General features: G+C 40.1%; 1 protein-coding gene across 2 annotated transcripts in view; it reads right to left on the bottom strand.

Annotated features, from left to right (window-relative positions):
* Positions 1-16,652, bottom strand: part of PCNX1 (pecanex 1) — a 130,991-nt gene extending 114,339 nt beyond the window's left edge. For both annotated transcript variants that reach the window (XM_065404495.1, XM_065404494.1), the window contains exons 1-4: positions 16,500-16,652; positions 8,181-8,389; positions 4,686-4,791; positions 147-192 (exon numbers count right to left, since the gene is read on the bottom strand). In XM_065404495.1, coding sequence (XP_065260567.1) covers positions 147-192; positions 4,686-4,791; positions 8,181-8,389; positions 16,500-16,652 — 514 coding nt within the window. The remainder of the gene's footprint in view (positions 1-146; positions 193-4,685; positions 4,792-8,180; positions 8,390-16,499) is intronic.
* Between the last annotated feature and the right edge of the window lie 210 nt (positions 16,653-16,862).

Consider the following 16,862-nt stretch of genomic DNA (forward strand, 5'->3'; position numbering starts at 1 on the left):
TTCAAGTCATCAGGCAGTGTACTCACTTACTCCTATAACAATGGCAGGCTGAAAGGTAAAGATGATGGACAGGATTTGGAAACATCACATGGACACTGACTTGAAATGCTGCTGCAAGGCAATATCAAGGATAGACAGAATCTTACCTTTGATGGTTGCTGTTGTTCCAAGACGAGATAATCCTGATCCAATCTGGAAACAGGGCATATAAAAAAGGAGGAAAAAAAAGAGTAAGCCTTTTCTGAGTTACACGGCAACTGCTGTTTCATAGTGCTGCAATGTGTACATTATTTACTTATACGTGTAAGGGAGATATCCAAAGGCACAAATGGGAGTTAGGTGCCAGAAGTTGGGCACCTAACAGTCCTTTGTGTCTTCACAACTGTCTGTGAATGGTAAGCCATCTAATTTATTATTCAAGAGTTAACACTAAGGCTCTACCTAATTTGCGATATTATGGATCCCACAATATTAGGCTTCCATCGCAATTTTAGCTTACTTTGCACAGTCCACAATTTTGCATATTTTGAGGTTTGCAACACACTTTTTCTCAATTAATACAGTAGACCCCATTTATATGAGCTGATAGGGGCTGGGGCTCCTGATGTAAACCCCAGGCATTAATGATAGTAAAATAGTTGAAGCAAAATGTCTGGTTATAAAAAAATATATATATATGCATAACAATACTTGAGTGTTTATAGTGCTCCAGCAAATTTTTCTTAAACATTAGGTCTTCTCTGGCTTTTTCAAATTACTGCAATTAATAAAGGTCCATTATTATTTTTTCCATGATTTTCCATTTCTCGTCTTCAACTCAGCCACAATTACTTGACAGTCATCCCACAATTCAAGTAGGGCCTTAGTTATTACCAAGTTGCATTCTTTTCTTTATACCCATTGGAAGTAGAGACTTCAGTCTTTTAAATATGCAGATTTTAACCTGACAGCTTCCCTTTAAATTATCCAATATTGAAATAAACCACAACAACGTTGTTGCCAGGCTGACAAGCGTCAGGCTATAGATGCCTATAATGATGAAGCCTATAATGGTTCAAGAAAAAAAAAAATGGATATTGAAATATTTGTCACTACTTCCTTTAACCTGTTTAAAATAATAAGCAGAGACATACTGGTGATGAGGATCCAGCTATGCAATACTGGGAGTCGATATTGTCCGAGTTATAGAAGACAGCTTTGGACAACTGCTGATGATGCTATACTATTAAAGCATAAATCTCTCCAACAAGCTGCATGGCTACAACTGATTGTATAGATGAAAGCTTAATAAATTATGCTGAAATCCCAAAAGCATATCCAGTATCATAACACAACTGATTTACTTGATCAGCTTTGTTCCTGGCAACTACTTCTGCAGCATATAATAAATAATAAATCTGAAAAGTATTACTATAGCGCCTAAGAAATCAAATCATGGACCAGGATCCCATTGTGCTAGGCACTGTACAAAACAGAACAAAATCCCTCACCTAGAAAGATTACAATATAAGCATTTAAAAAAAAAAAAAAAAAAAGATGGAGGATACACATTAATTCTAGCTTTGTGCCCTGGACAGTACAGCAACAATAGCATGTATTTATGCAGCTGTAGGAAAAATTAAGAACACAGATTCATAAGCTATTCAATTTTTATACATGAAGGGCAAGAGTGATGAAACCCTTTGAACACACAGAGCTGATCCTTTGGGTTGGTTTTGCTGCTACACTCCCAAGCCACTTGCCCAGTTCCTCAACCACCACTGCCACAGACTCCTTCAAAAACAGACCAGCAGCAACGAATACCTCCTACTGTGCTCTGACTAGGTGCAGTTATCTTAGCCTGCAGATTAGCAGGCTCTCTTTTTGCTGTTGCTCCTGCTCACTCCCCCCACATTACGCCCTTTCCCTTTATGAAAAGGATTTAAGAACAAAGTTAAAATGGCTGATTTCCAGCGAAGGGGTGACAGGAGAAAAAGACAAACATCTCACCCTAGGAAAAATCTGTAACAGATTTGAATTAGTTTGATAAACCTTGCAGAGCAGTAGCTGTTTTATAGCTAGAGCTTGTGTTCTTAATATCATGTTAAGAATTTTTAGCTTTCTTCACATATTTTGCTTCAAATTATCCCCATTAAGTACATAACTTAAGAAAACAAAAACATTCAAGATACAAGTTTTACTGCGCAAGGCCAAAACATACTTTTGTCTTTGCATCACATTTGCAACTACCAGTTAAAAAAGCAAGATTTGCTTAATGTCTAAAGAAAGCCTGATACATTTCTTTACCTTCAAGCATTAAAACTAACATTTTATTTCAGAATGCTCTCTTTATGAACTATGTCTTCACTTTACATTAAAGTTGTAGGAGGGTATGTAATCCACTTTTCTGAACAATTCAGTGGAATCGAAGTTTACCTTATTAGTACTATTAAAAAGCCATACAAGCATGCACACAAGTTCTGCTTCCTCACTCAACACTAGAGCTGAGTGAATAACTGTTTTTTTTCCAGTTTGGTGATTGACATGAAAAATCCAGAAAAATATTCTGTTAATTTTGAACTGGAAGTGTTTTTAGGGTTTGGGGTTTTTTTGTTTTGTTTTGTTTTGTTTTGTTAACAAAAACAAAAAGCCAAAACAAAGATGGTTCAAGTCAAATGAAACAAGATGTTATTTAGAATCAACATTTCATTTCAAAACAAACTTCCAAAACTGTTCCTTTGAAAGTGTAAAAATGGAACAGATTTCCAAAAAAAATTTCAGCTGAAACTATTCATTAAATTCAGCAACTCAAATCTGCAAATAGTTTCAGTGTCCCAAAAAACGCATTTTTCTGTGAACTTTCTATCCACTGACATTTTTTTGTCAAGCTCCACTCAGCACTTCGGATGCATCCAAAGAAGTGGGCTGTAGCCCACGAAAGCTTATGCTCTAATAAATTTGTTAGTCTCTAAGGTGCCACAAGTACTCCTGTTCTTTTTATAGTGATAGTAGTATACTTTCAGCTAAAATAGTCATTAACACATTAGATTGAAAAGAGAAGCCACAGGAATTTACTTGCTATAAGCATTTCCACTATTCTGCTCATGATTTACTGATTTGAAAGGGAAACTATCAAGGTTGACAGGCTCAAACTTGCAAATGGAAGAAGAGATGGAAAGAATATAAAGCAGAAAGCAAAAAGGAGTGGCAGCTGAAAACAGAAAGGGATTATGTAAAGCACCATCCTTACTTCATCTCCATGAAGAAAGGATGTAGGTCATACTGCCACAATCCAGCTATTTTCTCCTGTAAATCTTGCTGCCTTCAAGTGCTTTGCTGAACAAGCAGAACTGGTACATAAGCACTGGAAAAAGTTAATTCCGCCTACGCATTTAAGCCATACACAGGGCTCAGGTGTTTACTGTCCCTATGCCCAGTTAATATTACAACTTCCATGATTTGAGAATAGCAGGTCCCAATTTTGCAAGCACAGATGCAGCTTTAATCCACCCTCCTTCTCCACCATGGAGCCAAAGAACACTGTGCAGTTAGCATTAAAGCACACAAAAATGGGTTACAAGCAGCAAAAAGCAGCTTGTGCCCTCTCCATGTGCTTTAAACACTACCAGTCATACCAGTGCATCAAAATCACAGAGGAGTGTTTATAAAGCCACAAACTGTTTGAGTTCCCTTCAAACTTGGTCTGCGCCCATGGGAGAGATATCTATATATATTACCAACACTGGTTTAAAGAGCCCTCTCGTTATTCCTCCCACAACCCCAAAATACTTGTTCTATTGAAAAGATTAAATGCTAGCAGCAAGTTCTTACAGTCCTGCCCTGATGGGGAGGGAGAAGAAAACAGAAAGCCATGACACTTACTTTCTGCAAGATAGGTGGACAAGACAGTATGACCAACCTTATAAAAAGTGAGTATACATGTTTAGTGAAGGAAATGTTTCTTTGCTGTGAACATACTTCATTTTCGAGTACCCACGTAATGCTATAGAAACAAGTAGTGCATAATACAATTACATTAAAACTGAAATCTGAAAAATTCACACAACCTTGCCATTTTGGCTACAGTGGCCTGTAATTATAACCCCTCCCCTCCCCACCCTGCTTCCCCTCAAACCTCCAAAAAACATATCAGAGGATCAAAGTAACTGGGACACTGGCACAGTTCTTCTGGAAATGAGAGAGATTTAGCGTCTCTCCATTCCCATCAGCTTATCTTGCTCTGTTCCCTTTAGCCAACATTTATGACTACTCTCCCTGATATGTCAAGAGTAATGTCTCTCAAAAAAGCCAGTTAGCACAATAAGAAAAAGCCACACAAGGTAGTAATGGAAAAAAACTTCCTAGGAAGAAACTTCCATTCAATCTTCTTAGCAACTTAAATGAAATTTGCCATTTGGGTAATTAAAAAGGTGAATTTAATATGGAAGTGCTAGGTAAGAAGTTCCCAAAGAAATTAAGCTGTAGAGCTAATGGAGTAGTAGGAAAGAAAAGACATTTCAACTATTGGTCCTAGGGCACTGAAGAAGTGTTTTACAAAGAAACTAAAAAGGAACAGGGTGACAGAGCAGACTGTTTAAGCTTTTCTTTTGATGGAAAAACGGGGGACCGCAAGCTTACTGGGAACAGCAACAAAGACTACAGTAATGATTATAGATAGCAGTAGTTGGATTAGCTTTAATTCCTACCTGGTTGTTTGGGTCTAGAGCAGCATAAGAATTGCGTGAACTGCAGCCAACTGGGGGAGTGGCTTCTCGTATGAACTCAGACATCTCAATCCCTCCACCAGGGTCACTAAATAAAAAGTACAAAGACAATACAATGTTTTAAAACCACTCTTCCCATTACCTTTACTCATATTTGCTAGTAATTCAAAAGGCACAATGTTTCAAGTCTTGATTTAATACAGGCTGTTTGGGTTTGTTTGTTTTTTAAAAACTTCAAGGTATGTGAACAAATAGGTACCAAAGTACATTTTCTACTTCACTTACCATATGCTGTGCTAGGAGGGTTTGGTCACACAGCAATCTGGCGATTTTGGACTTGTGCAATGGCTCTTGGAGACAATGCAAAGCAGTCACTGAAGACATTCTAATTTATGCTGGGAACTAGAATGATCCTCAGCCACCTCCTGAATCTGAGCCTTCCCTTACCTCCCAAGATGGCAAAACTCAGCAGCTGCTAAGAATTAGGGCCAGAGGATTTCGAGCAGGATAAACTGAATCTTGTTTAAACTAAAATTAACAGATTTTCAGCCAGCCTACATTGACTCAAAGCTAGAGCCTTCTGCAACAAAAGTTTATGAATGGGATAAATATGCTCCATCTCCAACCAATTAGGAAATACTTGAAAATGGGACCCCATTTTGGCATGGCTCAACAGTGTAAAGTATATAGCAACAAGTAACTAATTATTCCTTAAGCTGAAGCATTCCTGCTATCATCAACAATGGTTGAAAGCAAACACTGAATTCTGGCTCACTAACTTCAGTTTTAGCTAAAATGGTGGATATTCCTTAAATGGTTTTAAAATAAATGAAGTTAAAATGAGCATTTCAGTTTAATTACAGTATACCTTACAGCCGCAACTGTGCTAGTATAATAATGCCTTGCAAAAATATTCCTATTTTGCCCCCACTGAGTAGCATACTCAGAAATGTTGCATGCATTTAAAATATTAGCATGCACATTACTTCTCAGTGTGAATTTTCAGATGGCTGGGTTGAGCAAAATTGGCACAGTTTTCTTTTAAATGATCTAAAAAAAGCTAGCATGAGGAATAGTTCACCCCACTAAGGCTCCCCCATACAAGTAAACCTAGAGTTGTACAGCAGTCATTCCTAGCAGAATATAAAAGACTGACAAAGCATTACTGAAGCTAGGAATATATAAAAATTAGTTTTGCAGGCATAGGAAGAAGTATGGATTTCAAAACTCAAATCATGGCATCTAAAAAGGATTTTGCAACTCCTCAAAACTCAGACCTTCAATTTACAACCAATTATAATCTTGGGCGAATTATATGTTCATTTGTTCCCTATGAAACACTGGAATTTTTCCATTTCTGATTTATCTGTTTACTTCTGCAAGTGAATTCTGAGTGAGAGAGAAGTTGCCAGTTTCAGAACAAGAGTCACAGAAGCAGACAAAGTTATCATACACAGATGGGAAGAAAACTTAATGCAAAAGCTATGTCCACAACAAGTAGTAACAATTAGTTCAAGATTAAGGAGTGAGACAGTCATGAGATAGGAGTTAGTAATTTGAAAATGTTAGGAAAAATTAGCAGTTATTTCAATGCCAACTACCACGATCTTATTTAAATTGGCTAGGAACAGAGTTCAGCTAGTGACTGTAACAATGAATTAAAGCATAAATACAGTGTAAATAAGATCTTGAAAGCTTAGTAGCCTGACTGAACATTACAGTAAAGCCACTTCCAACGAAAAACCAAAATACAATTTTATTGAAGAAGTCAGCAATTTTCTGATATGGAAGTTACCAGTTTAGATCCATGAAAGTGAATTGACAATCTGTCATTTTAAAAAATTGGCCTTCTGACTTGGAAACTGAACACACTAGGTGTAAAATGTGTTATTAGTTAGTACCCATCTGCTACTGTCTCTTTGTAACTCTATCTACAGTCTACACAATGTCATGTGTGCAACTTCCTTGACCAATTATCTCCAAAGAATATAAGCTTTTTCAAAAAAGCAAGTGTTTCATACTGATTTGTGCTGAAGAGTGCTATGGCAGAAATTTTTTAAACAAGTTTCAGATTTACAAGGGGTGTTCAAGAACAGGATTTGACAATCCATCTGCACCCCATAAAAGACAGACCCTGTAGTTAATTAGCTACAGATACAAACACACAAAGAAGTTAAGTCAGAATTTTAAAACCCTTTTTGCTCCAAGTTCCAGTTTCTGAATGGAAACAGGATGTAAACTGCTGTTGTCAGCAAATATACGGCCAGATTGACAGGCTTCTTTCTACATGCTCACTTTCAGCAAACAGTATGCAGCAGGCCAGTGCCAGTGCCAGTCTGCAAAAACCAGCTACAAACTTCAGAAGGAAGGAGGTCAGAGCATGTTAATTTTTGAAGAAGTATTAAGAGTGTTTTTTGGATTGTATTTTGTCCCTTTAAACAAAGGGCATATGGGTAAAGGGGCCTGGTTTGGCACACTAAATCAAAGAATACCAGATATTTAATTCCAGCTCTTATGCAGACTCCATTTTTAGCCTAGGCCAAGTCACTTACTACTTGACCAAATAGATCCCCTCCCCATGTGCCCATCCCAAATATTTGTAGAAGGGGGAATAATACCTACCAACTGTAAAGGAGGTTGTGAAGGTTAGCTAGCCAATGTTTGTAAGTTGTAACAGATATATACACCAATTATTGTCATTCATGACCTGACCATTACATCATTATCAGTATAATCATCATTAGAAGGTACTTGCAGAATCAGAACCTTAACCAAAATTCCCATTTGATTAGATGCACTTATAGCCATCTAGAATCCACTGGTAGAGTTGAGTGTTTACTTGATTTCCTACATTTGAAAGAAGGTGCTTTTTGGAACTATTATTAAGCAAGAAAGCTACAATGTGACGCCATCTCTAAAAAGATGCACCACCATCACTAGTTTGAACTTCAGTTAAGAGCAAACCTAAACATACTCTCCCTTCCCCACCGCCCCCCCCAAAAAGGTTTCCCTGCATGGAGTTGGGAACAGGGCCACTATGAGAGGCACAGAACTTGTGGATCTTCCAGATGGGAAGTGGAAAGTATGCTGTTACATATTAAACTCCACCCTCAAACTCACAAAATGCCATGAAATAAGCTACATTTCAGGCAACTGTTGTTCCTGATTAGGGTGACCAGACAGCAAATGTGAAAAATCGGGACAGAGGGTGGGGGGTAATAGGATCCTATATAAGAAAAAGACCCCAAAATCGGGACTGTCCCTATAAAATTGGGACATCTGGTCACCCTTTTCTTGATTGACTTTAAAAAGCCATTTGATTCCCTGAAACATCCAAAGTTACAGATATAGCTAATATCCCCAGTTTTTTCACATTACCTTGATTTACCAGTTATCAGCCTGATGAGGACTACTGTTATAAGTAAGTAGTGTGTGCAGAAACAACTCTGACCACATAAGCAGATGAAGCTCTCTTACCTGGGCCCATTGCTGTCTGTTCTCCTGGTTGAAGTATTGCCTTGTTCAGTTTTTGCACCCCTGTCCATATGTTCATTGGCATTCCTCTCCACAATTTCTCCCTCATCCAATGCCCTGTGCAAACGGTAGTTCACCATTTTCAGAACAATGAAGAGAGCTGCTATCACTGGACAGTAGACTGCTACTATCACCATTGAAGAAGGAAGGGCCTTTCAAAAGGGAAAAAAAAAAATGAAGTTACTTTTGCTTGTTATTCTTTAACTTGTATTTTCCCACCCCCAAGTTTTTGACTTCTAACTTGCCTCGTTGCTCTTGCTGAAGCTCTATAAATCTTTAACAGACCCAGTAGAACTTCAGCAGCAGTAAGAGGTGCTGGAATCAGCAGAGGAGTTAGGAACTTCCTACCAGTAAGTAATTAGTCAAGGGAACAGATACAAGCTTTTCCTATTTACATACATGTTGGTAGTGATGATGCCACAAGAACTTTAAACTGTAACTGCAAGCATCAACAGGTCCCAATTAGAGCAAGACAGGAGTTAGAGGTGTGGTTGATAAACTCGCTTTGAATGTTTGCAAACAAAACAAAACAAGTCAAAAAGAAAATTTTACCATGAAATTGATTCATTAACTCAAAATATTTTAAACTTGTTTGAAGCAGAGTAGCTTAGGTAGAGGTCCAAAGTGGTGGGTTTTTTGTTTGTTTGGGGTTTTTTTTGGGTGGTGGAGGCAAGAGAAAGAAAGAACTTAGTTTTAGGCCAAGATATCAAAATTTAAGTGTTTTCAATAAACTTATCCAGAAATTACTTTAAGGAAGCTACTATCATAATCACTAACACGTCACTATCATAATCTATTGATCAATTAACCCACGCCACGGAATTCAGTGCTTTTGTTCAGTTAGAAAAAGACTACTTGTAAAAATAGATTTGCAAAGCCAATACACTTGACTTTTGAGCTAGATTCTTGAAGCCCTGGGGGGAAAAAAAATAGTTGTGCCTGTGCCAGACTTAAATATACTTCTGGTTAAGCAGGCCTGTAAAGATCAGCCAAACAAATCTTAGAAGCAGGATCCATAGGGAAATACATTTCATTTTCTACTTTGAATTAGAGGACAAGTTATTGGTTCATATTAGCAGCCATTAGGAAAGGGATAGATAATAAGACAGAAAATATTGTAATGCCATTATAAAAATCCATGGTACTCACACACCTTGAAAACTGGGTGCAGTTCTGGTTGCCCCATCACAAAAAGATATACTAGAATTGGAAAAGGTGTGCAGAAAGGCAATGAAAATCATTAGGAGAGATTAAAAAGACTGGGACTGGTCAGCTTAGAAAAGAGCTAACTATAGGGGGAGGGGGGGAAATACAATAGGTCTACAAAATCATGAATTGTATGGATTGAGTGAGTAAGCAAGTATTACACATCCCTTCACATAAAACAAGAACTGAGGGTCACCCGTGAAATTAATAGGCAGCAGGTTTAAAAAAAAAAAAAGAAGGAAGTACTTTTTCCACACAACACAGTCAGCCTGTGAAATTTGTTGCCATTGCCATGTTGGGAAGGCCAAAAGTATAACTGGGTTAAAAAAAAAATAGATCAGTTTATGTACCTATTTGCTATTAGCCAAGATGATCAGGGATGCAACCCCATGCTCCAGCTGTCCGTAAACTCCAAACTGCCAGAAGGTGGGATTGGATGGCAGAGGATGGATCACTCGAAATTGTCTTGTTCTGTTCATTCCCTCTGAAGCATCTGGTACTGGCCAATGTCAGAGACAGGATGCTGAACTAGATGGGCCATTTTTCTGCCCCCATATGGCCATTCGTATGGCAACTAACTTAAGGTTTCTCAGTAACAGAGACCACTGGATTAAACACATTTAGCCAAGGAAGAAAGTTATATATTTGAAATGAGGTGAAGACAAGAAGTTTGTGTTTCATGACCAAATGTGATAACTAAGATGGTCTATTTCAGTCTGATAGAATCCAATCATCACAGATATCCTTTATCTCATAACTATTACATTGCATAGCAATTCTTAAAGTTTGAACAGTAGTGCTCATAAAAATGCCTTATACTGGTTAAAGCCATGCTTGATGGAAACAGGCATTGCATGAGCCTTCCTGCACAGATCTCACACTCACAATTTTGCAACTTCATCTTGACCTACAAGCACATGTACTATCCCCGGAACGGACAGCTGACTGCAACCCGATAGCGTTGTGACCAACACGGAAAAGAAGAAGATCCTCATGGTGGACGTCACGGTACCATTCAAAAACAGGTCACCGGCCTTCCACGAGGACCGAGCTCGGAAGGTGCTGAAATACACCCCGCTGACCGACACCCTGAGAGCCCAGGACTACAAGGTCCAGATCCACGCCCTAGTTATGGGAGCCCTGGGTGCGTGGGACCCCCACAACGAGCCGGTGCTGAAAGCATGCGGAGTTGGTCAACGCTATGCCCAGCTCATGGTGTCCGATACCATCAGGTAGTCTAGAGACATATACACAGAGCACATCACAGGACACCGCCAGTATTAGGTCGAGTAATCGAGACCGCCAGTCCGGGAAATAAACTTCCTTCCTTCCCTGATGAACCAAGGGACACACCCCACCCATGTACTTATGCGCTACACCAATACTGACTTGGACTCTAAATACATTCCAGCGGTAGTGTACCCGAGCTCACTTATCCACTGATATTTTAAAAACTCCCGCACCCCAATCTGGGTCGATGCTGGTTATGTGCTATGTATGTATCTCGTGAACCTTGTAACCGATACTTGTAATCCCTCATAACCCAAGCCTGACCCCAGATGTACAGTACCTTCCCTCTTAACTTGTGTAAATTTGATTTTAAACATTTACTTTAATAAAAATTTTAATTATAATCCTGGGCCTTTCCTGAGAAGACTGCCAGTTGGGCTTAATTCATTATGGTCCTATAACGAGAACAAATTTTGATGAAGTCTAACAATGACTTCACAACTAAGGGCTAGTCTACACTGGCAACGCTAAAGCACCGCTGCGGCAGCGCTTTAACGTGCCTTATGTGGTCGTGGCGCAGCTCTAGCACTGAAACTTGCTGCCGGGGGGTGGGGGGGAGAGGAGGTGTTCATACCCCTGAGCGAGAAAGTTGCAGCTCTGTAAATTGCCAGTGTAGACAAGCCCTCACTTTCACCTGTGACTGAAACAAAGGTGCTACTTCAGAGAGATTAGATTAGTTTTATTAGCTTTTGTCACTCTGCCTCTTTTGTATAAATATCTTATTTTAAACCTCAGAGAAATCCTGTTCATGAGTTTGTTGCACATCTCTTATTCTACAATATTTGTGTAGCTCTAGTATGTGGTACAGATAAAAATCATAAGCAGGTACTAGAAACTGACTTGCCTCTTAAAGGGACTAATTGTTGGTAGGATATACATCAAAAGATCAAGTAGACAAAATGCAAGAACTGCTTGTTCATTAGATGTAAGGTGGAGAAGAGCTTTTTAAATTTACGAATTAATTCAACTCAGCAAAAGTTTTATATTTTAATACTGGCTAGACACAATATGCAAATTCGGGGTGCTCAACTAAAGATTTCTCCATAAAGTTTTCTACCTCTGTTTAGGAACAGCCAATACTGGAGCTTCAGGCAATCCAAACTGAAAAAATATTTGTTTAAGAACTTCTGACTTTGAAGCATTTGGGTGTCCTAGGAGATTTAACAGGAAGTTTATGACATTTCCTCTGCAGTAATATGCACAGTGCTACAGTTTGAGTTAAAGTTTGACCAAATTGGAGTCAATACTGAATGTTTTTAGAAAGCCTGTAGAACAAGACACTGCAATAATATTCATTGCAAGAAGCAAGGTCCCACATTTTGTATGTTGCATCTAGTTGTCAGTTTTATTTAAAGCTTAAAGAATAGATAATACTTGAAGCACAAAAAAAAGCTGGGCCTAAGCCCAAGATAATTCCAGGTTTTTGACTTGCATTTCTCAAAACCTGAGAAGACATCCTCTAAGTATAAGAACGGCCAAACTGGGTCAGATCAAAGGTCCATCTAGCCCAATATCCTGTCTTCTGACGGTGGCCAATGCCAGGTGCCCCAGAGGGAATGAACAGAACAGGTAATCATTAAGTAATCCATCCCCTGTCGCCCATTCCCAGCTTCTGGCAAACAGAGGCTAGGGACATCATCCCTGTCACCCTGGCTAATAGCTATTGATGGACCTATCCTCCATGAATTTATCTAGTTCTTTTTTGTATAATGTATTTATGACCTCAACTGTTAAGTTTCTATAAAGAGTAGGAATAATGGGATTTTCTGAAAAACCAAATCTAGTTGGGAACAACAACAAAACATTAAGTACCACTTAGAGAAAGTAAGCGCAAAGTCACAGGGAAAACATCTCATTGAAACGCATTCCAGTGCCTAGGCTTCCTGGCTGTAATCATGGAACCATACCTATTTGTCTAAAAAGGTCCTACCATATCACACTTCTACATTGCATTACATTTAAGTGACCTATGTATGACTGGCTATTATATCGATTCCAGTTATCTAAAAAGATCTTGCCATTATAGATACGGACATATTCCATAAACATGTCCCACGCTTAGCAATAATGGCTCCAATGAAGTAAGTGGCAAGACTCCCATTCACTTCAGGGAAGCCAAGATTTCACCCTATTTCATTTCTGAGTGCTTGTTTGTTTGTTTGTTTTGGATAGGGGAGTGGTGAGTTTAAAATAATGTGGGCAGTGATTTGAATGCTACATTTACTGGAATAACAGTTAGGATTTATATAATATTCATTTCAAGAGACATGGGTTCTACTCCTGGCTCTGGCATGTCCTGCTAGATGATGCTGTGACAAGTCACTTCCCCTTCCTGTGCCTCAGGGCTTGTATACATTTAAAATGCTGCAGTGGCACAGCTCCACTGTCTCCACCTCTCAGGGAGTCTGAAGAGCTCCTGTCTCTGTGGTGCCCCTGGGGGAAGAGGGTGAAGGTGGGCCCAGCCCAGCCCTCTTTGCCCCCCACCAGCCTCCCTCCTACAGTAGGTGGAGGTTCCTGCCTCATGTGGTGTCTCCAGGAGGGAGCATGGGCCAATGGGCCTATATACTTGGATTGAGGCGCAGGAATCTAACAGAGTTGAAATTAACATGGTTTTGCTTTCTTCTGTATGTGTACTGATCATTGAATATCTCTACATCTCTGGGAACAGAATATGTTAGCAGCTGATGCTAAAGAAACTGAAACACTCACACAGACTTTTGGTACAACAAACTACATCTTTAGACAATGGAGGTATATTTGAACTTACTAGTTTGAAGGACAAGGCGCATCCGCTCAGATAAAGTATTTCTTGCCTAAAAACTGAGTTACAACTGAATGTAACTTGATTATAAAAACTTAAGTCACCTTTACCCTCAGAGAGCTTGCTACAAGCAAAGCACTGGAGGGACTTTGTGGCCTTCCTACCACAGGGTATTTTAGAAATATGTCCCAACCGTTGCTAACCTAACGCAGCAAAACAAGTGGGAATTTGTTCCTAGAATTTCCTACTGTGGGAAAACACATGAAGTTTTACAAAGTTAAATGTAATAAGATCTCCTAGCATTTGACATCTTTGTTTTAAAAATAACATAGGCTGTTTGTCAGTAAAAACTACTTTGAAGCTAGTTTAGAAATCCTCTCCTACACATAGTTATGAGCCACACTCCAAAAAAACAAAAAAATCCTGGCTTCCTCCAGGGATGTTTAACAAATGTTGCTTAACTGCGCAAATCCTGCAAAGATACAGTTCCAGAATATCAACAGTAAATGTTAAAATAAATAAATAAATAAATAAATGAGACATTCAGGAATAAGATGACCATAGTCATTCTGTCTGTTTAGTTTATGTCTAGACAACACTTAAAAACGGCAAAGGGTGGAAAAGGGAAAACAGCCAAATATGATTCAATCTGCTCTAACTTGTGACTAATCTTCCTACTTATTCTCGGAGCATTTGTCATTTGTTGTTGCATCTTTTTCTTGTCCAGGGCAATGGAGAATTTTTTTCTAATTACCTCAAAAAGAAACAGCTTGTTTGTTTGTTTTTTGCCTGCTTTTTCTTTCTTTTGTATCAAAGCACATAGATAGGCAGAAATAGTGCTTAAAATTTCACTCAAGGCAAAGACCCCTAAAGCACCAACTCCTGCTGCAAAAGCTGCACAAGATTCAAGTGTTTACTCCAATTTCATCAGTTATCAGAAAAGGACAGAAGATCCTTTCCAAAGGAGTTTCCTGAATTGACATCTTGCTGTTTGTTACAATGTTTATGGCAAGCCCTAGGGGTGCTACTAATTAAATAAGCTATTTTGTCAAGCATGACTGGATATAGGAAATTACCATAAAAATGCAGGACAGAACAAACTCCAACAAGCTGCACCTCAACAGAAGACTCCGAAAGGCTCTTCCTGCCTTTACATGGAAACAGATTCCCAATACAGCATCCATTTAGTTGTAAACTGGATTAGACTGCTCATCTATTACACACTGTAGTTTTGTTTTTGATTTTTAAAAAGAGAGGCAGCTGTTAATTAACAGCCTCCTGTTTCCTTGCCAGGAATGTATTATGTTTCAATAACGTGCAATGCCATTTTCATTTTCCAAAAAACACCGAAATTCAAAAGGAGAGGTAATCTCAAAGGGCTGTAGTCTTAAAATTTTACATGATTCCTCCACCTAAGTAATTTCTTAATATATTCTAATTACCGATATTGAGTCTACCCTCCTCCTCCACCAACTGTAGTGTTTGCTAATGAATCTAGCAGCCTGACCTATGACCTCTAGTTTGCCTGCCGTTACAAACTCACACAGGGTTTTACCCTGGGGACTCATTCACTAATCCACATACATTTTTCACAAGTCAGCTTCTGCTTTACGTTGTCAAAGCATCTTGATTTCCCACACTTGCAGATTAGATCTGACTGTGCCAGAGACCAATCACGTCACACCTAAGTGATCACACTGTACAACTGCTGAGAAATCCATGAGCTGAAATATTAATTTGTTTCGCAGATGACATACAAGTCAGAATTTGATGCTAAAAGTGGTGAGTAGTGTACAATGGGAAGTTACACACGGCCAGCCTGCCTGCCCTCCTTCCCACAACCCAAAACACAACATATTAACATTTAGAAAGGTTTTTTTGGATGGAGGGCAAGGGGGAACAAACAAAGGGTCATCAAAAATTAAGAGGAGCTTTTAGATTTGTAAGTCAGTCTTTTAAAAAAACCTAAAACCAAAACAAGATGCTAAATAGAAAGGTACCTTTAATAGCAGATTATATTCCTACAGCACCTATTCCCCCCAAGGATCCCAAAGTACCTTACAAGCTGCAAGGCATAAGAATGCCTTCCCTTACTATTATAACACAGTAGAGCAGACAGCACACAGTACACACAATATATGAATGGACCTTTAGACTATGATCTTTGAAGCATATCCTCTAATTTTAAGAGATGAGCCAAAGAATCTTTGCAATTAGACCACACAAAACCATGGTCAAGGTCTCATCTAAAGGTTCTTGAGGACAAAGAAAACGTTTATGTGAAAATAAAATAATAATACCACCACCACCACCTAGGTCTTATATAGCACTTTTAATCAAAGTACTTTAACAAGGAAATAAGCCATGTTATTCCCATTTTACAGATGGGGAACACTAGGACACAGGGAGGTAAAGTGATTGCCCAACGTCTCCCACAGTAGGCCAGAAGCTGAGCCAGGAACAGAAGCCAGGCTTCCTTAGTCCCAGTCTGCTGCTCTATAACTGTGGGAATTTATAATATATGAAACTTTTATTCTCGGCCATTATAACAGCAACCATCAGTTTAAACCAATTCAGATGTGCATTACAAACCTAAGGACTCTGTCTCATCTTTGACATTTCTATGGTAGCTATAGGAAATTCAGGCCCTTATTACCTAAACTGGCACAGGAGAGCATCTCGCTGGCTCTGGGTACCACAGAAAGAGCAGGAAGTTTAAAGTAAATCCAAGCGGTCTCTCTCGTCTTCCCCCCGGGACTTTTAACCATAACTGAAATTAAGCAAGAAGGGCCCCGCAGGAGCTGGCAGGGACGGGGCCGTACACTCCCAGCCCCCCGGCTGGGGTATTCACAAGGCTTCAGCTCGGATTCAGCCCAGGTGGAGCAGGAGCAGGCCGAAGAGCTCGGGGGCAGCAGACCCCGGCCCCAGGGGTGGGGGGGAAGCGCCCCACGCACACGCAGCCACTGCCCCGCACGCGAGCACGGAGGGGTGGGGGCCGCACTCACCATGTAGAGAGTGAAGGGGAAGCCCAGCAGGAAGAGCCACAGATACAGGTGCAGCGCGTTGACCCCGACGCCCTGGTGCGGGTCCTGGTACCAACCACCGCTTAGCGCCGCCCACACGCCCTGGCGCAGGATCTGCAGCGCCTGGGAGCCCATAGCGGCCCCGCTCCGCCGCGCTGGCCCCGCTCTATCCGCCCTGCGAGCCCGGCCAGAGCCGCGTCCCGCCCGCACCCCGCGACAGCCCGCACGTCCGCGGCCACCAACGCCGCCTCCTCCCCGCCAACGCCGCCGCCATCTTAGGTCCGGGCCACCCCCGCGCCGCCTCTGGACCGGCAGCCTTTGCGGCTGGAGACGCCCGCTGCCAGG

This window comes from Emys orbicularis, chromosome 4 (genome assembly GCF_028017835.1).
Source record: "Emys orbicularis isolate rEmyOrb1 chromosome 4, rEmyOrb1.hap1, whole genome shotgun sequence".
Classification (NCBI taxonomy): domain Eukaryota; kingdom Metazoa; phylum Chordata; order Testudines; family Emydidae; genus Emys; species Emys orbicularis.